Source organism: Drosophila navojoa, chromosome 4 (genome assembly GCF_054131105.1).
Source record: "Drosophila navojoa isolate 15081-1374.11 chromosome 4, UAZ_NAV_1.0, whole genome shotgun sequence".
NCBI lineage: Eukaryota > Metazoa > Arthropoda > Insecta > Diptera > Drosophilidae > Drosophila > Drosophila navojoa.
Window position 1 is genome coordinate 5,552,631 of NC_142892.1, and position 25,643 is coordinate 5,578,273.

The 25,643-nt window shown below is 40.9% G+C and overlaps 1 protein-coding gene across 5 annotated transcripts in view; it reads left to right on the plus strand.

The window, feature by feature from the left end:
- Rbp6 (RNA-binding protein 6) overlaps positions 1-25,643 on the plus strand; it is a 195,011-nt gene that overhangs the window by 7,331 nt on the left and 162,037 nt on the right. For all 5 annotated transcript variants that reach the window (XM_018100413.2, XM_018100412.3, XM_089259885.1 and 2 more), the window contains exon 2: positions 9,944-9,984. In XM_018100413.2, the coding sequence (XP_017955902.1) occupies positions 9,944-9,984 (41 nt within the window). The remainder of the gene's footprint in view (positions 1-9,943; positions 9,985-25,643) is intronic.

A 25,643-nucleotide genomic window follows, 5' to 3' on the forward strand; every position in this document is an offset into this window, starting at 1 on the left:
TCACTTAACATAAAACTGTTACACAACAGCGCTTCGTTCTGCTTGTCCTTTTTGGGCAATTGCAACCGCAAGCAAAAACTTCATTGTATCCAATTGACATTATCAAAATTCAATTTACAATCTCAGTAAGTGAGGCAGAGATACAAAGGGACGGTGGAGTGAGATGGAGAGAAACTTAGACTCGCACTGACACGGCATTTGCGAAACTTTTCATTTGCTTTAGCTGCACTTTTGGGTAAACAGTTCGATTAAAATGGAGCAGCTTGACAGGCTGTTTCAAAGTGGGTGGGGCAACGAAACGGAACGAAGGGGGAGGCAATGCTTGAATTGCTCACCATAATGCTTGGCCTAAATGTATATGGAATTACGTATACGTATTTATTTCCACTATCCTCCGTTGGCAAATCAATGCAATGGCAGAAAGAAAAACTTTTGCCATTGCCTTTGCTGCCGCTGCTAAATGCAGTCATAACTTTTGGCAGCAGCCGAGCCAAAATAACAAGTTAGCAAGTGCAGCTCGGCATTAGAAAATGCCGAAGGTGCTGAGGACAGGGGTCTCCTATAGTGGGTGCTGCCTGTAACGGCTTATTGGTCGCCCATTCGGCCGCCTACAAGACGGCTTACGCAATAAGAAAGAACGAAGTTTTTCTATCTTGCGGCTAAGAAAAATGTATCGCCGACATTTTCACAATGCAGCCTTTCAAGCGCAAAGTGCAGCGCCACAAGCCACCCACCATATTCATTATACATAAATTGCATGCGAAGCAGAGAGAAGGAGACCCATAGAGAGAGAGCGGAAGAGAGGCAGAGTGAGTCGCTGACTGGCTTTAAATGAGTCGAAAAAGTTGCTTTGAAGCCAAGCGTATCCCAATTTTTAGGCCGCTTCCAGACGCCGTCGCCGGTTGTCCGTGTATTTAGCTTTCCGCACGATTAAATCGATGCAACTGTAAAAAGTTCTTTTTCTATTACGCACACACACACATAGAAGTGAGTGAGAGGGAGAGGGGGCTAGAGTTAGGTGTGGGCGCTGCATATGAAACATTGCCTGGCCTCAACATTTAGACGCAGCTCGGGCTATGTCTAGCACCTTTTCAGTGCCGAGCACACACACACACACACACATCTGTCTCACAAATAGTTGCGTGTCTGCCACGCCCACAGAGCAACCTCGCACACCCACTCCAAGCACGCCTTGAATGTGTCGCTCGGCTCAGACAATTGTCGTGCGGCAAACATATTTATGCTTTAGCATAGCTGCGAAGGGCTCTTGCTTTAGTTTTTAGTTCTGTGCATGTAACACACACACATGCAGGAGATGGTAACCAGGCTGCGATTGCAGCAACTCTTCATCATCATCATCATCATCCTCCACAGCTCTCCAGTCTCATATCCATTTCTATTTTCATTCCTGTTGTTGTTGTTGCATTTTGATGATGCTGTTGATAGTCATCGGACGTTTTGACTTAGCCGGGAGTCAAATTGTCCACAGGTTTTCTCTCCCTCAATCTGTAAGTGTGTGTGTGTGTGTGTGTGTTGGACATAAGAAAGAATAGAAAACAAACTCGAAATGTTGTTGCATAGAATGCAGCCATGAATACACTTTTGATTTTTACCTAGAAATAAGTTATGAATATAATATTTGATTAATTTTTGATTAGCTTTTCAAGCTACAAACTGTGAATAACTTGAACATAAAAAAATACTAAGAAAATACCAAAAATACTAAAATACTTGTAATTAATTCTCCCTTTTTAAGCTGTAGTCTAAATTTTAGTAGTTCCGGCTATATTAATGTACTATTAGGTCTAACCTTAAACTACAAACTGAGAATAACTAGACCTTACAATAAATAATAAAAAATAATAAAAAATACTAAAAATGCTAAAAAATACTAAAAATACTAATATACATATATCAAATTCATTTTCCCTTTCAAAACTGCAGTCTAAATTATAATAGTTTCAGCTATTTCGATGTTCTACGAATTCTTGATATAAACTATAAACTGTGAATAACAAGAACTCACAAATAAGACTGGAAAGTACCGAAAATACTAAGAAAATACAATAAATACTAGAAAAATACCAAAAAAATACTAAAGAATACAAAAAATTTCCAAACAGACTAAAATGTATTCTCCCTTTCTAAATTGTAGTCGAAATTTGAATAGTCCCGGCTATTTCAATGTCTCATGAAGACTTAATTTAAAGTCAAAGCTGTGAATAACTAGAAATCGCAAAAAATACTACAAAAATACCAAAAATACTAAAAATACCAAATAGACTTAATAATAATATAAAATGTATTTTTCCCTTCTAAACTGTAATCTATATTTTAATTGTGCTATATATTTCGATGATCTATGAAGTTTTGATTTAAACTACAAACTGGGAGTAACTAGACATTATAAAGAATACTAAGAAAATACCAAAAATTACTAAAAATGCAAAAAAAATACCAAAAATACTGAATTTTTTGCTTCTACTTTTAATATGCATATCAAACTGTCTGACGAACTGCAGTTGCTCCTTTACAGAGTATTTCAAATGGTTAGCTAGAGATTGTGCATTGGTTTTGTGGTCTGGCGTTTATGTGCATGAAAAATCCTTTCATAATTTGTTTAAAGGCCAACCATTACAAAGAAAGGAAGGGAGAGAGAGAAGGAGAGAGAGAGGGAGAGCGCAGGCATAGAGCGCAAACAGAATAGATTTGTGTAGTGTTGCAAACGCGTATGTAAACTGAATCGATATGTGTTAATAGACCCTAGCACATTGTGTGCGCTTTTGTTTCCAAGTGTCGGAAGTAAATGGACTTTCTTTGATTTCAATTATATTAAATGGCAAATTTTCGAATCATAGGCGTGTTTTGGTTAGAATTTTAATGGACCGAATGGGAGTTTTGTATAGTAGAGGCATAAATTAATTACAACATAATGATTAAATAAAAAAAACAGTATAAAACGTTATAGAATTAGAAAATAATCAAATACGGAAACAATTTCATTTTTATTTTAAACGTATCGTTTGAGCTAGTAGGCTTACAGAGTGAACCCAGTTAGACAGTTGGTTCTCAGCCGGTTCACAGTGTAAACCAAGTACTTCGCTTTGTGCAACTGCCTCAAAGAGCTTAAGAACACAATGAAACAATTCTTAGCTGCAGCCTTGAATTGTGGCACTTGCTTTGAAGCTGAGTCGCTCATAAAACTCTTGTAAATTCATTCAGAAAGTCTTGCGAACAGTTGTGCTGTGGTTCGCTCTTTGGCTGGACTGAGTGAGCCACTGGTTCGTCTTGAGCTCTGTTTCTTAGTTAAATGTAAATATTCAAATAGTTATAAGCTCAGCTTGTAGACTATGGTGTAGGGAAAGACAGATGGACAGAGAGAGAAACAGAAAGAAAGATTATGAGAGAGAGAGTGAGAGAGAGAGAAAGAGGGAAGAAGTAGTTGGATAGTAGATGCTGGAATTACTAATATAACGATCATCAATGGGTCGGAGCTCGACTTGGACAGCCAAATGGAACTTAAAGAGAGGCTCTCCAAATTGCAGTTGATGAGTCAAGAACCTCTTCAAATCTGACTCCAACTCCAACTGCAGCTCCAGCATTGATGATCGTCGTATATGCAATTCTGCACTCTTCTCTCTTTCCCCACATACCACCCTCCCTTCCCTTCACTTGCCACGCTCAATTGCACTTGCAACTCATGTGGTACACACACACACACACACACACACAGAGACAGGCACTGGTTCATCTCTTGTCCGACTGCCGAATGACCAGCCGCAGGTCTGTCGCACGCTCGCATGCTCCGGCACTTGCACAACGTTGGCCCATTTAGCTGCTTTGGGCTTTTGTCAGTGCACTGTGGTGCATGTGCATGTGTGTGTGTGTGTGTGTGCTGCACTTCGGCGACCACTTTGCACCGCCACCGCCGCTAACGGCCCCCACTTCAGCCGTGGTGGCCCTTTGTTGGTGGCACCGCTCACATAATTTGTCATGTGAAAAATTACTAAAGTTACAAGATCTGCACTTTTATTTCCATGTGAGGCAGCGACGATGTCTGCTACGCTCTGCATGCGTGTGCCCCCAAGGGGCGGGGAGTTGGGCTGTTTTGCTATTTTCTTGCCTCTCGTTTATGTGTATTATTTATATATATATTTTATTTTTTTTCTCCACTTCTTTTTTTTTTTTCGTTACTATTTTGCACATTTTTCTATTCAACAATGAAGCCACAATAGAAAAACGTCAACTAGTGCAGGGAAACGCAGCTTGAGTGGGGCGTGGCATGGGCGAATGGATGCATGTGTGTGAGTGCGTGTGTGTGTGTGTGTGTGCAAGCGAGAGAGCAACAATTTTCTATGCGCATAGAAAGTCTGAACGGATTTTGAATGGCAAACAAGCGGCAAACGGCGGTCGAGGTTGAACGAGGCGACGGGCATGGAGAGAGAGAGAGAGAGAGCATGTGGAGGTGGGCGGGACTGCTTTATAAAGAGCAAAGCGTAGAACTCAAACCCAGAGCTCAGCGCCAAAGCCCGGCCAGAGCCCAAACCAGCGCCAAAGCTAGAGCCCAGAGAGCCAGTGAATGGGTGACGACTTGCGCATGAATGGCACAAGTGTGTGTGTGCGAGTGTGTGCGGGTGTGTGTGTGTGTGTGTGTGTGTGAGTGTGTGCGCCTGTATTTGTCTGGCTGCTGGGTTTGGGGCTCCGGCTTCGTTTGCAGGCCTATAGAAAAGTGACGTGCGCTTTACAATTATTTCGTAATGCAAGCAAATGTGACCGAGCCAAAGCCAGCCAGCCAGAGGCCAAGAGGAAGAGAGAGAGAGAGCGAGAGAGAGAGCGAGAGGGTCGCCGGTACCCTTACTATATTCAGCTGGCGCCCACTCTACCCCCGCCCCGCTGAGTATCTGACGCAGCGACGTCAGCGGTGACAAATGTCAGTCGGTGGTTGCACTACTAATCGGACATGTTGCGTTGACTTGTTTATGACTGCCAGCTTAGCACGCACATAAACACATTCACACACACACACACAGAGACACACTCTCACAGACTCACACACTCGAGACGTGTTTTTTGTTATGTTTGCGGACTTGTGGGAAATCTGTAAATAGCTGCAAAACTAGAAGCCATCGACGTCGCCCAAGAGACAAAGCACTCGTCATCAAAGCTGTTGTCGTGCTTGATGCTGCTGCTTCTACTGTTGCTGCTGCTGCTGCTGCTGCCCGGCATTACCCGCGGGAATAATACCAGACAGTCAGCCAGATAGGCAACGGCAACAATCAACACATTGACTGCCATTTTCGTAGCGTTGCACGCGACGTATGCGTAATCTTTGAATGGCACAAGTCCTTCATCTCCTTCACTCTGGCTCTGGCTCCGTTTGTTGACAACTAAAATAATTTTGGTCAATGCCAACTTTGGCCATGTGGCTTGAACTTAAGCGTAGAAGATTTTTGCAGCTTGGAGCAAATTTATATATATTTTTATATGTTGAGATAAAGCTGCGAAAATTTATTTTCACAGCATTCTAGAGCTCAAAATTTCAATTTCAATTCAAGTTGTAGGGGAAATTAAAGTAACTTCTAGGCCAGACGTTAATCGAGTCCAATTTCAATTTGCCCAAAATGTCAAAAAGTTTTCAGCAATTGTTTGTTTTTGTTTTCAGCAATCTATGTTTCAGTTTCTTTGATTTACCTCTCCAGGGCAAATTTTATTTACATATTTTTATTTATTGCTATACATACAAGTGTGTAGTCTCGACTTTCAGAAATCCATAAAAAAATAAAATAATAATTATTATTAAATATATTGCCTGCCAATAGCATTTTTAGCAGAATCAAATTGTTATATTAATATATTAAAAAAAAAAATTATTAATATAATATATAAAAAAATTAATATTAATATAGTAAAAAAATATTTTTTAAATAAATTTAAATTGATATTTGTATATTTTTAATTGATACAAGCCTTTCATTCCTAGATAATAATTTCTTTAAAGTCTTATATGTATTTTGCAAATAATAAAGTGAAATCCAGGCTTAATTTTAATTTCATTTATTTATTTATTTTTTAAAATATAAAAATACTTCTTTATTAGTATTATTTTTTTTTTCATTTGACTTCAATTCTACGTTTCGTATTTTATATTTAATTTTTGTTACTTTCTAACGATACTTTATTATTATTATTTTATTATCTTTAATAAATGATAAATTTCCATTTATATTGATACCAGCTACAAACCATAATCCAGGGTATTTGTCAGCCTAGAACCTTAACTGCATCGACACTTATTTTGTTGTGCATTGGCTGTCGGTTGCTCTATGTTGTTGTTGTTGTTGTTGCTTGCAATGGCAGGCGGCAATTACGCGTCACGCAGCTGGACGTCGCGGCAAGCAACGCGATTTCCGAATAGCGCGAACTGTGAGCGAGCAGCGGGCGGAGAGAAGCGAGCAGAGAGAGAGAGAGAGAGGCGAGCTCGCACGCAGCTCGTCTCGTTCGGTTCGGTTCGAGCTGCAGAACACACACAAATTGCCAGTGTAGGACAAGGTCGCATTTATTTGGTGCAGCCGCAATTGGGCAGCGGAACCGAGGCAGGAGCCGGGTGGTGGGTGGCTGGTTAGGTGGGTCGCTTGGTATGCAGTCAGTTGATGGGGGAGGCAATGGCTGTGAGTTTGTGATTTGTATGGATAAGTAGCGGGAGCTGGGAAAACAAAGTGGGGCTAACAGCAGCACGGTGCATGCTGCGTACGAAGGTTACCTGACACACGCACACCCCGAGAGACAGAGACAGACAGAGAGAGAGAGAAAGAGAGACTCGTTGACAGAAATGTTGAAAAATTATGAAATGAATACAAATATTTGCGGATCAGAAAAAAAATAGAGTCGCCATTGAATGTCGCCTTCAATGCGACGACAAAGTGCAAATCAAATGTGATAGATGATCTCAATGCATAGAAAAATGCCGAAAGAAAAATGAACTGAAAATAAGACGCAAATAAAATGGAAAAAGCCAGCTGAATGAGAAGCTGAAGCATGTGCAGGTAAAGAGTTGTTTTTTTTTTCTCTATTTTCTAGAATATGTTTATTGAAGGGTTTTACATTTCATCTCGGTAGGCAAGGTAAACATAGCTAAAGTGTATGAACTGAGGTGGCCAAAGAGAAGTTATTGAATACTTAAGGCGTGATTCATATTGGGAAAATATCCAAATATATTTGCATAGAACGTGGGAACTTATTAATTGGCATTAGAAATGGATTAACTTCTAGTTAATAACTAGCACTGCTTTTTGTTTACCATGTAATTACAAGTTTAATGTAATTTATCCATGGTGAATCAACAACAAAAGTTTTGTTTTATAACGCTCAAACGTGTTAAAGCCACGTCAGTTCTAGTCGAATTCGATTTCTCGTAATCTCCACGTGTTGAATTTTAGTTGGCTTTAATCGCTGCATCGACTAATGCTAATGCTAAAATTTGTAGTTTATTTATTAACTTAATTATAATATATATATTAGTTGTTTATATACTAATCATCGCTTGCTAAAATAAATAATATAAAATAATACAAGTTATAAATTATAAAAAATTCTTTTAAATTAAAATCGTTTATATATAATAAAAAATTTAAACATGTTATTTTAATATTTTTTAAAATTTTTATTTATAATTCAATTTTTCAATTTTTATTTGATTTATCTGCTTTTTTAAATATTTTTAATTTAAAATATTTACTTTTATTAAAATGTAGTTGATATTACATTTTTACATGATCATACATAATTTTCGTGTCGGCTCGTTAGTAAAACTATCCAATTTTGCTATTTCACCAGCCGACATAATTGGCCTCACATTTGTAACGGCACTTGCCGCCGTTTGGTCTTTAGCGCTGGCGCTTAGTGAATTACGTGTACGTGCGTTCATCTCGACTATTGCAGTTCAACTGCTCTCGAACCGTCTTCAGACGATCTCGCCATTCTATTAGGGAGTTCTAACTATCGATATTGCCAATCGATATCTGAATTTAAATAACTCTCCTTTCTCTCCTTCATTTATCTTATTTCAGAACTAATTTATTTTGAATTAGACTATTACAAAAGTTATTAAAATCCTGAGCCTACAGTCTAGAGATTGTGCTTTCTGGCATTTACGTACATCTCTGATACTGATACAATTTCATAGCATTCACATGTCTGATGGCTCAGCAATACAATTTCATAGCACTCACATCTCAGATGCCGCAGCAATACATATAGTTGGCAACTTCCTGTCTGGTACCATGGTGCTATCTGGTACGTCAACAATCAAAAACGGGCCTTAGTAACTGGAGTCTAACTTAGCTTGCTGCCTGGACATGATCTCCTGACTTAAGCCTTACGATTTTAGCCTTTGATTTGTCGTATCTCGTCTTGTCATATAGAGCATTGCTCTAAATCTACATGATATTCCTCATCGTCAATAGGCAAGAATATTAAGACTATTTCCCTTAAGTTTCTTTGTCAATTTATTATATATACTTATTATATTCTTTGTCAATATATGTATATAATAATATTCGATATCTCCTTTAACTTTTTCAACTTCTATCAGTTACCAATGCCTGTTCTAAATACTTTATCAATCTAAACTTTGTAGTTTCTCGCTTGATTATTGTCTATTAAAACTTGTTCCTTTTAGTCGAAAAGCCGAAGCATTGCCAAATATTCAAGCAAAACTATTGCGAAACACTGATTAATGACAAATTGTGCGGCATGCAAACTGCAACAAATTTTTTTGTTCTCTGTTTGATTTTTGTTTGTTTTTGTTCTTTTAGACCCAATTCCACTGGCCATCATCCAAGTCATTTAAAGTGCTTGCAGAGCCCACAGAAAAAAAAAAAAGAAACGAAAGAAAAGGTTGTTAGTAACTCAGCTCAACCACCTTCTGTGTGGTTGTCTCTCAGTCTCCCTCTCTCTCTGTCTCTCTCTCTCTCTCTCTCTCTCTCTCTCTCTCTGTCTCTCTGTCTCTATCACTGCACCTCTGTCTGCTGCCTCTGTGACCCCCCTCCTGCTCTTACCCGCTCTGATTTTCCCCTCTGCCCCTCTTTACAGCCTGTCTGCCCCCCATTCCGCTTCTCCTTGTATCTCCTTTTCCCTTTCTCCTTGTCTGTTGTTGACGCTTCTTCCGTTCGCTGGTTTAGTTTTTCTTTTAGCTTACTTTGCGTTCCGCTGCTGTTGCTGTTGTTGTTGTTGTTGTTGTTGCAGCACATTTTATTAACATTTTCATTTAGTTGCATGTGCTCCTCTCTCTCTCTTTCTCTCTCTCGCTCGCTCGCTCTCTCTTGCTTTTCATTGCAATTTGTGTTTCTATGCATTTTTGTGTGTGTTTTACATTCGTTTTTCGTGTCGCACCGCCAAAGCCACCCCCACTCTGCCCGGCTGCAGCAGCAACATGCCACACCCCCGCCCACCCCAACCAGCCATGTTGCAACATTGTTGCCACTGTTGCGCTCTTTTGCAGTTTGTTGAAGTTTTCATAATCATTGTCGCAGTCGCAGCCTTTGCTTTTGTTTTTGTTTCTATCTGCGTTTTTTTTTAAGCTTTCGGCTGGGTCTGTGAGATTTTGCAGCTTGAAAACAATGCCGGGAAAGCGGCTTATTTTCTATGATTTAAATAATGACGAAGACAACAGTCAGCAGCCACCTTCATCATCATCATCATCATCATTATGATCTCTGATACAATGGCAGCGAGACATCATTGATATAAGATATAAGTCGAAATTGTTGCAGTTCTTGCTGTTGTTGCTGCTGCTCTGGTTTTTTTTTATTCATAGCATAAACATTTATCTTTTGTAGTACGTCACTTAATGCATACGCTCCATTTGTCGCCCTCTCTCTCTCTCTCTTTCTCTCTGTTTGTCTAATGTCTGTTAAATTCACTCTTTTTGTTTGTTTCTTTTTAGGAAAATGTTCATTGGCGGCCTCAGCTGGCAGACCAGTCCAGGTAAGTCTTGGCCCACATCCCAAACGAATCTCAGAAATTAGTTGCGATATGCGAAAATTTTCGCAAGCACTCAATTAGCATTATGTATATTACATTAGAGCTAACAGTTCTATGTTAACAAGCTCTCTGTAATGTACTACTTTACAGCTATATATATATAACTATATCTATCTATAACTATCTATCTATCTATAACTATATCTATTTTTTCTATGTCTATATCTATGTATATTTATATATACTTTAAAAAAGTCTGGCTCAAATTGAAAAAATTAAACAAAATTAGCTTTACATCTATAGAGTATGTATCTGTATACAATTTGCTTCAATTCAATTAGTCAATATAGATAGATACACATAAATATACATATATATGTACACACATATGCATATATATCGCATATATGCATATGCATAGATATTCATAGGGCAATTTAAATGAGGCAACGAATTGATTCATTTTTCAGTTGAGTTGTTTATTTGACGATCGAATACAATGAACGACAACGGGTTTTTGCTTAAATTGAAATTGTAATTGATGAAATGCTTGAGATTTTGCCATGCCGGCGACGTAATTTGACGTCAATTGGCGGCAGACCCAGAGAATGTGCCAGCTGCACGGGGCAAAAGGCGGGCACATGACGGCAGGAGACGGGAGAGAGGGGGTGGAGTGGACTAGTGGTATCTCCATTATATGCTGCATAGTTTTCATTAGGCTAATCAAAAGGCGGCTGCACTCTGTGCCACATATATTAACCAAATTTGATGCCCAAACTCGAAAGGCTGGCCAAAAAAAAAATGGCAAAAAGGGAGTAGGCGGGGGGAGTAGACAACTACAAGATGCCTTTTGATGGCCAACTTGGAGTGTTGCAGTCTGTGCTGCCGCCAACACATCCACCGCCGCATTGCACACACACACACACATACAAACACACTCGAGTGTAGCTGCATTGGCCTTTTTTTTTTTGTGTTGTTGTCGCCCCGTTTGTGTTTTTGTTTAGGAAAATTGTTGGCTCCGCCCATCATCAGAATGGCACTCGGCATTACGCTAACATATTATAACCTATAGTGCATATCTACACACACACACACACACACATAGATTCATGTGTGCTTGTGCCGCAATAGTTGAAGAGTCAATGCGGTCTTTGGTTTGTCTCTTTATTTTGGCCGCCAGCTGTTTTTGCTGTTGTTGCTCTCGTTTTTCTTGCTTTTATTTTTCACGTTTTTTGTACCTGTGCCAAAAAAATTTTCAAATTTTCAAATGGCTTCTTCAATAGTGGCCCCAACTTGAAATTTTTTTCTGCTACAAGTGTGTGTGTGTGTGTGCTAGAGAGTGTGTCTATGTGTGTGTGTGCTTTCCCTCTGCTGCCTTTTGTTATCTCTGCCCATTTGCTGTATATATGTATGTATATGTCTTCAATCTTTCCCTTTTATATATATATATATGTATATATAATTTTTATTGTATTTCTTGTTGTTTTTGTAGCTTTTTGCTTTTGGCATTCGCTGGTTGGCTGGCTTGTTAAATTAGCCAAAGTCTGAAAAATCTTGTGTTAAATTAAAGACTTGCCCAGCCAGAGCACAAGAAAAGTCTACATTAATCTTAAGTCTGCAGCTGCAGTTGCAGCTCTGCCGCGTAGTGTTGTAAAACGTCGTGTGACTTGCGGTTGGCTCTGAAACGGTTATCACAAGTGAGCGAACGGTTAGCAAATTTTGCAGAAAATTTTAAAGAAATTTCTATATTTGAATAAGCTGTTATAAATCGGTTATAAGTCAGTTATAAACCTGTTGTAAATCCGTTATGTTCAGCTATTAGAATATGAAGAATTCGGAGATCAGTTTGTAAAAGTCTTGAAGATCAATTGATGGCGAGATCGGGAGAATGTATAAAGGAGGATAGGAGAGAGGAAAAGAGATAGAGATGGAAAGACAGAGAGTGAAGGGGAGAGAGGGAGGAATGGAGAAATGAGAGGTTAGGGGTAGTAGAGAGGAAACGGGATTTCGGAAGATAAATAGAGAGAGTAAGAGAGAAAGAGAGAGAGAGATATAGACAGAGAACGAGAAAGATCGAGAGAGAGAGTGAGCGACAGAAAGTGTGGATAAGACAGAAACAAATTACGTTTATTAAACGTATCATATGAAATAAGGCTAGCAAAACCGATATGAGCCGGTTATGAAACGGTAATACACTTTTAATAAATGACATATATCACAAGTGTCAAGCAAAAGTCACGTAAAAATGATTTAGTAGCCAACAAGTCTATCTCTATGGCTTTTTCATTCGACAGTTGGTAACCGTTTCGCTTAAATAGGGAAGCAGGTGAACCGGTTAAGCGACGATTATGCCTTTGAGCACTTGAAGCTTCGCACTTTGCACACTGCAGCAACGGCAACTGTCGCCGACTGCGATCGCATGCCATTTGCCGCACAATACATAACTCTGGGCATGCCTGTCTTAGCCTTCGACTCGAGCCTCTTTTGGCCGGGCTGCGTCTATGGGCCAGCCGGAACAAGCAGCTGGGGGCACGCAGCTCAAGTGGGCAGCCACTCGCGTTGCAGCTTATGCTTTTGGATGCTGTTCAGCAGCTATTGCCACTCGAGCACACAGACACAGCGCAAAGAAAGAGAGTAAGGGACAGAGAGAGAGAAGGAGATAGAGAGAGAGAGACATCTCCCACACAGCAGACACTCGAGAAATGTGCTGACAAAGACCTAATCTAGGGCGTCTATAAACATGAGCGCCTGGTCCAACTGCAATAGTGTTAGACAGGTCGGCGGAACGTGTTGATAGCTAGTGATGATGTCCGCATTGCAGTCAACGCTTGGCCACTCCAAGCGTTATGCTCCCCCAGATTTTTAATGATTGGCACGATTGTCTTAGCTACTTAATGATGTGCACAAGTGGGACAGCAGCCACTGCACACACTCCCTCTCTCTCTCTCTCTCTCTCTCTTTCTCATATATGATAGCTGGTAGTAGGTGCCGTTGCTTTGTGTCATTTTTCGTGTCAACTAGCAGAGTGCAGACACACACACACACACACGCACAGTCGCATACTTATACATAACTTAATGAACTTTTACGACCTGCCCCGCCTCCGATTTGCTGCCGCCCTGAGGCGTAATTTAATTTTAATTTCGCAAGCAGTTCACTGGAAGTAATTGTATGCATTGAAAATGTATTTGCTGCTATCGCATGGAAAACACTCGACAGACTGAGTGAGAGACAAAGGAGAGAGAGAGAGAGGGAGACACTCTACTCAGTCAATTGAAACGCATAATGCGCGCATCAAGGAGACGCTTTCGATGCTCTCTATTAAGGATGATTTTGCTTTAGTTGATTTTGTATTCATACAGAAATTTGAGTATATATATATACATATATACACATATATTGCTGATAGGGCATTAAGAGATTAATGTTTTTAGTTCCGTTTACTCATTCTACGCTGTCTAGGTTTTAATCTTCTAAGACGCCAAATTTCTTGCTTCATTTGCTCCTGCCAATTGGGCAACTGCAGTAAATGGAAATCGATTCTTAGATTTAATTGGAGTTCACAATTTTTAGCTCTCACTTCTCACTTACCATCTCTATATCTTTGTCTCTCCCACTCTCTATCTCTCACCCTCTCTTCTATTTATTCCCTGTCCATCTCTGTCTATCTTTCTCATTTACCATCTTTCTCCCTCCATTTCATTTCTTTCCATCACAAACTCTATTTCTCCCACTCTCTCTATCTTTATCTCTTACTGTCGTCTAACTTTTTTCCTCTACCTTTCAAACCTATCTCTATCATTTTCATTATCTCTCTAGCTCTCTCATTATCTACACCTTTCTAACTCTATATATTCTCTATATATCACTTCTACGCTCCATGTCTCGTACTCTAGCTCTATTTCTCTCACTCTCACTCTCTGTCTCTACTCACTACCCAGTCTTGCATACATTATGGCAATTTTAATCTTAGCTTCTCTATATCATAGTCCAATATATCGTAACAACAATATTTATCACAGATTTAATCGTCAACCTTTCTCTATTGTTCTTTGAGAAAACCTTTTCGAATCGCAACAAATGCAAACTTAATGAAGTAAAAACTTTCGCAGCTGAATCAAATGTCTCGTGTGTCATGCTGACATCGCTGCAAGAGTGTATTCAAACTTTCAGCACATACTGTAGACAAATGTCGTGCTCTGATCACCTCTTGTTTCCGAGCAGTAGGCGGAGGGGGCGAGGCACGGATGAGTTTACTGTTGTGCCGCCGATTTGTGTCAAATTGAAACGAAAATTTGTGAAATACAATACGCTAAAGCGAGGCGCAAAAGGCAAATGGCAGAAGCCAGAAGGCAGAAGGCAGAAGGCAAAAGGCTTCCCGGCTTTTGCTATTTTGGCTGTGCGTTCAACTGAAATACTATTTATATATGCGTTCAGATGCTCAGATACGTTCAGATACATTTGCATCTGCAGCGTGGCAAGCAGACGCCCATTACTCATGCAACACGGGCAACAACAAAGCGACAAAGAACCACTAGCAACAGCAGCAACAGCAAATGGAAAATCTATTCACATATCGCTCACATTTCGATGCCGCTTAGCGATAAAGTCGCGCAACTAGACGCTGATACAAATACGGATACAAATACAGATACTTTAAGCAAATAAATATGCATTCTCTCGATTTACCCGAATCGCGTTGCCAGTTTTTGTTTTCTTTGTTTTGCTTTTGGGCACTTTTTTCTTGTGTTTTTTATCATGCAAATGAAAATGGAGACAGTTTGTCAAGCGGCGGCGGCGACGTCGTTTGTTTGCTCTAGGTATTTCCGATTGGGTTTCATTTTTTATTTGTTTTCTAAACGATCGAGAGTTTGAAATTGTAATTGAAAGTTGACGTTGAGATTCCTCAAACGCTGTTCGCTTTAGTATTCGAACTTTTGGATGTACTCATAGAAAGTTAATATGGAAATGTAGTACTATTCGCATTTAAGACTAGTGTGTAACGGGTTTGGAATGTAAGCGGGTAGAGTCTTGGTGTAAAACTCATTTTGTGCCCCATGATTGATTTAAGGTTTGCTTAGATAGGACTCCAGGAAAATCAAAGCTATTTAAGAAAGTCTTCGAGCTCCTAGATGCACTCATAGAAAATTAATCTTGAAATATACAATGTTGAAACGGTTATGAATAGTTAGCGGGTAAAGTCTTGAAAAGTAATTGCTGTATGATTGCTTTATTTCTCTCTAAGATGAGATTCCAGAAATATGAAATATTTTAAAGAAAGTTGAGTTTCATATAAACGGTTATAAACCGCTTGAGCCTAGTTAATATATAAAGTGGATCAGTAAAGCCTTGTTTACTAATAAAATACCCGAGTAAACGATTCACAGAACTTTGCTGAATTGCAATAAAAGCAAACAAGATCTTGAGATAATATAAACTGAATATATAGCAAATAAAAAGAGCTAAATATTTGACAAAATCAATATTCCAAACGGTTATAAGTTGTTTAGTGAAGTGAATGCAACACTCAGTGAGCAGACACTCAATTTGAATTTGTATTAGAAATATTTGGCAAGTTAACTTTTCGCTTTTATAGAATTTCTATTGGGGGCAACGGAAACGGGCAATCGAGCAGTCGGAATTCAATCAGGAAACGAAACGTTGATGAAAATATTTGCGTGACTATCAGCGCAAGGAAGAGAAGCAAAAAATATGAGCGAGAGTAAGATAAATCTATGCGTCTAAAAATTGTTGAAATATCCTGGACGTTATGCGACTAAGCACTTCAGGAAGCAGACAGGTGACAAAAAAGATTAGGGAGAGTCCGACTGGAGCTGCAAAGACAGAAGGCCGAAGGTGGTTGAGTGGTTGGGTGGTGGGGTGGTTGGGTGGCTGTCGCAGTCGATTTCCTGATTAATTTATGCAGTCGAGGGCAAAGCTGGCAGCCAGTTAACAACAATTTGCCGCAAGCTTCGTTAAAATTGAAAAAAAAAATAAAAATTGAGAGAAAGTTGTCAATAAAATAACTGAGCGACTGTCACGTCAGTCAGTCAATCAGTCAATCAGTCAGCGAGTCAGTCAGACAATCAGTCAATCAAATAGTCGGTGAGTCAGATCCACAACGTCTCGTTGCGTCCATCAGTCAAAAGTTCAGTTAGTTTCTGCTGGCCCAAGTCTCACAGCTCGCAACTCACATCATTTTTCTCTTTTGCAGCTTCCTGTTTGGCCCACTGCTCGGCAGGAGTCGTCCACTGGGCCGCTGTCTGGTGCAGCTGCCAATCTTTGGTCATGTTTTTGCAGCTCGCTTCATTTTCCTTTTGAATGTGATTATCCTGAGGCTGTGGGCAAGCGCATCTTCGCTTTGATAGATGGTCGCCTCGCTGACTCGCTGCCCGAGTTGTCTGTCAGCCTGTCGGCGCTGCCTGTCTATCCTTTGGCTGTTCTGCCTCTTGCATTGCATTTAATGTCCAAGTGGCTACCAGCAGGAGCAGCAGTAGCAGTAGCAGGAGTCGGAGCAGCAGCTGGCTCCTTGTTCGCAGTTTTGTTGACTTTGGCACGAGTTTGGTTAAAAAGTTCACACATGCCGCAAGGCCCCGCCTCCAACAGACACACATATGCATATATGGCTCTCCTATGTGCATATGTGTGCGTGCGTGTCCTGCTCATGTTGTTGCGCCTTTGGCGTTTGCCTCCTTCTTGTTTTTATAACCTTTGCTTAGACTGACACTAGCGAGGCTATGCATGTAAGACGGAAATTTCAGTGCGGGGCATATAGAGCTTCGACTGAAAGTCGGGCTAGTTTTCGGCTGATCATTATTGGGTATATTCCTATAAGTTTTTATACATTAATCTTTATATTTCTTAGGCTTAGCTTATTTTCCTTCGCCTCCTAGTCTACCTGCATAATAATTGACATGGCAGAAATTCTTATGGAACTCTTAGTATCATGTAGATAATTTTAATCGCTAGGGTCTTATGGAACTCTTAGTATCGTATAGATCATTTTGATCGCAAGGGTCTATGGGAATATTAAGATATATTTACTTATGATTGACTTGATATATTTACTTGATTATTGTTCAAGGCATTTCAGCTCAACACTCCATTTATAATAATTTATTTTTACAGGGTATTTAACTCGATTGCAAAGCTAGTGAAATTTGAAGCTTACTCAATTTTCTCAGTTTTAGCAAACTTTAGATGCTCTTAGTTTTTGGAATAGTAGAGTAGCTATTGTCCATAATATTACAACTATATATATTTCATAATTTTAATCCATAGCGCAAGCTATGAGTATATTTATAAGATTCAGGATACAGGATTGAAATTCAGGATCATTCCATAATACATTGTAAAATTTACAAGACATCCCTCAGTCGTACATTTTTATTTTGAAGAGACTCTGATCTGATCTATATTTAGCTTGATTATCATTAGGATTGAAGCTGGTTGCAAGGGGAAGTTATGCATTCCATTTGATTAAGGCAAGCTCTTACAAAGCTGTTAGCTAGCTACACGGTATCTACAAGTAGTTCAGCTAGTAACTAATCGTTCTTTTTCGATTTTTGTTGTTGCTTCGTCTTCATGTTGTGTTGGCTTTCAACTTTAGAGGGTCGTTTGTCTCCGGTGCGGTGTTTGAATATTTACATAAGTGACATAGCGACACACTCACACACTCACACACTCACACACACACACACATGCATTAAATGGTCTTGGGCAACAATTAATTAACTTGTACGAGTATCAAACGTCGTCGTCGTCGTGGCGTTTGGCATTTTGAAAGTTGTGGTCCGAGGCCTTAAATGCAACTAACGTAAATTTTAAATTAATAAGCGTGGCGCATACGGCCCGAGGCGCGTTGAACGCATGTGTGTGTGTGTGTGTGTGGGTGGGTGCACAGGACACGAGTCGTTGGTGGTGCGCAGCTCGATTGCAGCCGCATGTGGCGCTTGTCATATGCCATTATCCGTCGGGGCGGAGCGGAACGGGGCGGTGCAGTGGAATGTGCAGTCGGGCCCAACTAATAGACAATTTTTTGGCAACCGAAAAATGGTATAAACGTGCCGCAGGACGACAGAGCCCAGCTATGGGGAGGCAAGTCAATGGGCGTGGCGGTCGTACTAGGCTGACTTCTCGTGGATGTTGCCAAGGATACGGCCGTGTGCAGCGGAAGCATTTAAATTAAGGACGACACATTAAAATTATGCAATAACAACAGCTATTATTACAAGAGGAAGAGCAAGAGCAAGATGTAGAGGAAGTAAATTGTTGCTAGAGAGAGGGAGACAGAGAGAGAGAGAAACAGAGAGAGGGATGGAGAGTGAGAGACGTGCAGCTGCATGCTGAGTAAATTGTAGTTAAACTTTAAGCAGCTAGAAAGAGAGGAGGTTTTTGTCTTTTTTATTTTTGGTTTTTTTGGTAGTCTGCAAAAGCGGTTTAATGAGCGCTGTGAATGTCAACACCCCAGCGGCTTCAATATATAACAAAAAAGCCAGTCGGTGTGCTGAGGGTGGTGCGGTGGGTGGTTGGGAAAGTCATAAGTCGCAAGCGCAGGCTAAAAACTAAAATAGGCAAAGCAGAAGAGCAAATATGAAGGAACAGGCAGTGGTAGAGGCGGAGGTAGAGGCGGAGGTAGAGGCAGAGGCAGAGACAGAGGTAGAGCCGAAGGTAGAGGCAGAGGCAAGAGGAGCAGGAGCCACTCGCCGTTATAAAAGCCAACGGCAGTATGGCTATAGCTGCCTTGTCTGCCACACACACACACACTCACCCACACTCACTCACACACACACACACATGTGCATAGCACTGGGGATTTCGGGTGTAGCCAGTGGCACCCAACCGGGTTATCGACTTTATGTGTTTGTTGTTTTTTTGGTACCCAGGCGCCGTTTCCTTGTCTTTTGGGGCCCCCTTTTCAATTGCAGACGTTGCTGCTGCTACTGCTGCTGCTGCCTGTTATTGCCCGCCTTTGTTGCCTGTTGGCTGTTGCCTTCATTTGTAGGTGCATTGATTTGCTACAAGCTATTTTCTTACATTTTATTTTGTTGGCCAGATTGAGATTTCAAAGTCACTGTTAAGCAAGTCTAGATACGCCTGGGTTAACAAGTTGAGATAACTTCCGAAATTTGTGGAGCTCTCAATATTAATTAATTAAATTGAAATTGAATTGAGTTAAATGAAGTTGAGGTAGGCAAGGTAATCCACATGAGTTACTAAATAATGATCATGCCAGATTTTTCAAACAATTTTGTTTAATAACATAGTCCAAAAGTTATATACTTAACAGAAAATTTAATTGTCGATGTTGAAGCTTTTAGGTCTATTTGTATTGGATTTACGAAACGCTGTTAAAGTTTGCTTTTGAGGTAATTATTGAGGTATAGCAGCTAAAAGGCACTGCTATAACCGGCCCATAGCTATTTAATGTTATGATGAAGCTAACCGTCTTAAGCTTAATTAAATAACAGAGTAAGAGAGTGAGTTATGTGAAGCTCTAATAATGTGAACTTGATTCCAAGTGATCTGCACTGTTAAGCTTTTCTGTTAGGCTGCCAATTATTCATAATTTTTGTGAGCCCTTACTTATTTACATACTCTGCAGAAAAAGCCCTGAGCTGATGGCTGCTGTTAATAAGGTTCGCTGTTAAGCTCGATGTATGTAATTTAAGCTGTTAGCCTGAGTAACTTAGTGAAGTATGTTAAATTCAGAAATGTTAGCTGTTAAGCCGCAAAGCCTTTCCGCCTAGCTCATTAACAGAATCTGATTTAACAGAAACCAGCAAGGCTTAACAGAGCTAAGCTTATGTTAGCTATAAGCTCATATTAGCTGCTAGCTTAGCATGACCCTAGTTAGTCTTTCGCTTCAAGACTTTTATATGTATATAGCGCTCTCCATAACTTTTATTGATCTTCGCTTTTATATCAACCGGTATCCGTAGTATTTTGACGGCACGTTTTTCATTTGATGTGTCTGGCATTTTATTTAATAGTACAACTAAATATGTCAGACGGCGCATTTAAGAGTTGACAACAACAAAAAATATAAGAAGAATTTATCACCCAACATGGAGAGCAGTGCGATTCAGGTGCAGTTGCAGTTGCAGCAGTTCCGAGCTCTGCCTGCTTTTGTGGCTTTTGGCATGTTGCACTTGAGGCAGAGCCTCCTGCATGCGACGCTACTTAGTTGCTGGCTTATCAGCGCCTTCTTCTGCTTCTACTGCTTTGGCGAACCGAAGTTCGACAACAACTTAGCCTTCATTGCTTCCAGTTGGTTGCACGAATCGTGGAGACGGCGTTCGCCGCTGGCTTTTGTCACCAGGGAGCATGGCCACCGGGAGAGGCAGGCAGACAGACAGACAGACACACAGAGAGAAAGAGAGAGAGAGAGAGAGACAGACACAGAACTGTATGCCTCAGTCGCGCTTCCGTTAGCAGTGAGTCAAATATATTGCCAACTTCCTGCAGCACCGGCTAGTCAGGAACCCCGGCCACAGGCACCTTCTTGATAGGCTTTTTGTCGACGACAACCGCGACGACGATGACAACAACGACGACGGCGTCCATAACAAAAAAATGCAGTTAGAACTACTTGAGGCTAGAAAGTTGAACTTAAATATACCGCGTATAGCTGCTCTATAGAGAATGGTGCAGGATATGTAATAGATAACATTGCCATAACATTTCATAAAATGCTTTTCTCTTGTATTCAGTTTATTTTGTCTTAGACTATATTCACTCTGCTAGCCTAAGACTATTATATCATAGCCCCAAAAACTATACTATATAAATTATTTTCCCATGCCGTTTTATAGATTTATGCTTAGCCTTATATATGTAATATAATCCACAATTCTCCTCATGTCATATTATCTTTAGTTTAAATTAAAATACACGCGCTTATATTCTATTGCTATTATAGTTTATATTACCCCAGCATTTGCTATGCTTACAGGGTATTTTAAATATACTAAAAATTCTAGAGCCGGCTCTCGACATCGATTAAGTTATTACGAAATGTGCGCTACGTGCAGCGTCTTCTATGCACACAAACACACACACACACACACACACACACACATGCAAACACAAATGCAAGCTGCGCCTATGCGCACACACACACACACAGACACATAATCATCATTGTGTTTGTGGCTGGGTTTTATTCCTGCTGCCTGCTGCCCTGCTGCCCTGCCACCCCCACCACCCGCACTGCCGCACAGGACTCACGTAATTTTTGCCTTAGCCTTAAACTGGGTCACAAATTTTCGTACTCGTTCGCTTTGCATAACCAAAAAATTGTTGTATTGCTGCAGACAATTTTTGTTTACCTGCCACGTGCCACCTAGCCACTGCCGCACACTGTTGTTGCTGTTGCTGTTGTCTGGGTTTTGTTATTATGTCAGCTGAGCTGCCTGATTGACACGCGTGCATATTTTCGAGCTTCTGTCTGAATGTCTCGCTGTCTCGCTGTCTGTCTGAGTGGGGGGCTTGGCTGGGCCGGGCTTGGGCCTGGGCTTGGGCTTGGGTTTGGGAGGTCAAGTCAAAGAGTGTCACAACATGTCTGCTTCCGGTGCACACCCACACATGCACAGACGTACGTACGTATGAAATGAGAGAGTAACATGCACTGCAATTCACAGTTAGACAGAGACACGCGCCTGCTGACGGTGTTGTTTACATATAAAAGTTGCATGACCCCGCCAACTGCAGCAGCGCCAACAACAACTAACTGTGTTGTCTGTTTACGAAGTTGCCAGCAGCAGCAGCAGCAGCAACAACAACAACAACAATAACAATAACAGTGGACAGTAAGCGAACGTTGCAACTTCGCAGCTGTTAAGGTAGTCTGTTAACTTAACAGCTGTCGCCATCAACTGCCCTCGCTGGCGCTCTCTTAAGCAAGCGCGCTCTTTGCCGTTGCTTGCACTCTCGCTCTCACTTGTTCTCTCTCTTAGTTTGCTTGTTCGCACACACGTGCGAAGCTTTCGTCGAAGCGCTTTTCATTCATAAAAATGGCTGTCAAGCTTTTTGCTCGCTTGCCGGCTGTTGCACAAAAGCGCCGCCAGTTGGCGCCACTGTGCCGCTCACGAATTCAGCTGGCGTCAGTCGAAATGCAAACAAAAAATTCAAATATGAAAAAGAAGTAGAAGGCAGAAATGAAAAACGTATTGCAATGTGTCTTGTGTCCTGCATCTTGGAGCCGTGTCCCATGGACACATCCTGACGGTGCTCATGTCCGCCCCTAATGTCAGCGCTTGTTTTGATGCAAGCTCACGCGCCGTAAACAACTTATTATCATTGCCTTTGGCCTTTCTCCCGCCCCCGTCCCCCGCCCCTCTGCCTAGCTTCGTCTCTTTTTGTGTGTGTGGCCAAATTTGTTGGCTGCCTTTCAAGTTGCATTGAGCGCAAATACTATTGCACACATACGCCCCAGCGGAAACGCAACGCAGACATTTGCAACGGTATTTGTATACCCTGTAACTATTCAAAGTGGCTAGGTGGCGTAGGGTATGCTGGTCGTGTGCTAATTTATGAAACTGATGGGGTGGATGAGAATTTGAGGAATATAAACTGACAGTTGTCGGTCATTTATAAAGCTTTTTGTATCCTATTTTTAAACGCCGATACTTATTGATTAATTTTATAAACAATTGAAGAAGATACTTATCGTTACCATATACCCCACATGTCATAGCTGATACTCTTGATTAGGCTAGTTTAAGAAATTGCCTGCAGGGTATCACCTAGTCGAGCATCCATTACAGCACTCTGAGTCATCTACTTTTTGTCTTTTTTGTTACCTTTCGCGTCGCCAATCTGCGACGCCTGATCAGGCCAAAAAGTAGCTTAAGTGGCACCGTCCCGGCTCCTGGGCAAACAAGCGCAAACGCCCAAAAAAAAAAAAAACATAAAATTGTAAAAACTGCAAGAAAAAATGTGCTAAAAAAATCCATCAAGCCGCGTGCCAAGTTTCAAATTTCACGAATTGCATTTCATGAGAGAGCGAATGATGTGCCACGCCTCCAAAAGCTGGCAAACTTTTATCTCTGTTTTGGGGAAAATGTTTTATTTGCGCTTGTCTGAGCCACCCATCTCCACCCACACGACCCACTCGACCCACTCGACTCACTCCTGGGGTTATAAATCATAAATACACTCACATTTCATTTGAAATAATTTGTGGCATATTGGCAATTATTCATTCTTATTGTTGTTGTTGCTGTTGTTGTTGTCTTTGTTGTTGCTCTTGTTGTTGTTGTTGTGCTGGCAGCTCCTTTTGAGCTCTTTGCAGCGCCAGTCCAGCTTAAGTGCGACGAATTCAGTTTTTTTTTTATTTTATTATTTGTTGTTGCCTTTGCTCAGATGTGGATTTTGTTGTGGATTTGTTGTTGGCTTCGGTTTATCTTTTAGCAGAGCAGAGAAGAAGAAGAAGAAGAAAAAAACACACAGTCTGCGGTGACATCGCATAAAAGGTGTAGGACCATAAAAAACGAAAGGGAGGGCGGGATTGTGACGGAAAGGGGGCGGGGCAGAAGAGTATCGCTCGAAGGCAGCGCAACTTTAGCGTCCTGGAAGATTTGCAGGTGTGGGCGCTTTTAGAGCGCATTGAAGCAAAAGTTGATTTAGTGTCGGAGCTGCTGATAAGCAGCAGCAGCAGCAGGAGAGCCAAAACATGAATATTATGTAATAAGACTTTGGCTTGTCTCTGAATGCATTTATTACGTTTGCCATGTAGCGAAAATCGTAAATAAGTGAAGAATTTATGTGCGAGTGGGCAACTATTGAGATGTGTAGAGAGAGTGGGAGAGGGAGCGAGAGTGAGTGAGAGAGAGTGAGTGAGAGAGGGTGAGTGAGAGAGAGTGAGAGAGGGAGAGAGAGTACTTAACTAAAGTTAAGCGAGAGCTTGAACAATGATTATGGGAAAACTTAGAGATTAGTGGAAAATTAGGGATAAAATGAACTTAAGAATGAACTAGAGTATGAGCTATAACATGAGCTACAGCATAAACTATCTAGAGAACTACAGCATGAACTACCATATGAACTACCGTATGAACTAGAGCATGAACTAGAGCATGAACTACAGCAAGAACTATAGTGCTAATCACTCAACTAACTATAGTCACTCCTAGTGTAAACAACTTTTGCCAAAATATATATATATATATTTAGCCTTTTAGTTAGTGCAGCTCCTTAGTTGCCCTGTAAACTCCACTCGCTCGCTGTAATACACTCTAAATTCTATTTAATACCTTACTATGCGATTCTCATTGAGTCAATACATAAGAGCTTGCTTAACCGCTGACTCTTCCTGCCATAGCTAAATTTGCATATATCTGTCAGTTCTTGCGCTTCTTCTACTCCATGCATTCGGTTCATTTGCGCACAGTTCGCTAAGCTTACTTTATGAACTAGTTCCATTTTGGGGTTTTAAAAATACATTTTCGTAAGCAGCTCAATCGATAAAAATCCGGATGAACTGTCCAATAGATTGACTTTAATTTATGTTAAATTCAACTGCTAACAGACACACAGACAGACACACACACACAGAGAGATTCGCTCCCCACACACACACACACACACACACATACTCACACAGTAAATCCCGCTTATCCCGCAATTGCCACAATTCGCATGCAAATCGATGCGATGTAGCGAAATGCGAGTGGAACTGGCATCTGGGGGGTGGAAAATGCGAAAAACTATGATTCAAAAATAGAAAAATTCAAATGGAAAAAAGTACCGAAAAGAGAATTGATTCGATTAACCTATTCAGCTGCAGCTGCAACAAAACAGACAAAAAATGGAAAAATAGAAAAATCGTCAAAGAGGAAGCAGAGAAATGAAAAATTTGTAAAACGTCGTAAAGTTCGGGCGAAGCCAATCAAAGGGCAGCAACAACAAACAACAGCAGCAACTACAGCCAGTTTAACCAAGCTTAGTAGGCGTGGCAGTACACCCACATGGCCCATTGAAATTGGCTTGAATGGCAGGTGCTAATGTATCTTTCAAATGCGACGCCAATGAATTGCAATGAAAGCTAATTTGCCCAATTGCTGACTGACGCACACTGTCTATCTATCTAGCTATCTTCCTCACACACACACACACACTCTCTCCCTCTCTAACTGCCCTACACAATTGAGCTGCATTCTGAATCAGTTGCCAAAGTGTGATTAAATGTGTTTTCAGCTTTTGTTGCGTGCGCCGCACAAAGCGAAATAGATATAGCAACATCTGCACATGCGACATTAGACAACAGAGTTGGAGCAGCATTTTGTGAAAAGGACAAAGCCCAACCCATCCCCTCCTTTTGTGTCGCCCCTTTTTAACCAACACACCCCACCGTCCCTTGTTGAGGCACACTCAATGCTTTTGTATTTTCTATTTATATTTTTTGCTTTCTGCTGAGTTGCTAAAAAACTTCTTTTGCGGTCTAAGCAATGGGCGAGCACTGCCCCCCCCGCTCTCACTGTGTGTGTGTGTGTGTGGGTGTGGTTGGCTTGCCGCCCAACAACAACAACAACAGCTCAATGAAAGTGAAAGAAAAAAAATCTGTTTGCATATTACACAGCAGCAACAGCAGCAGCAGGAAACGGCAGGGGGCAGCGGGCAGCGGGCAGCGGGTTGTGTGCGGCTGTGCTTCCAGCTGCGCA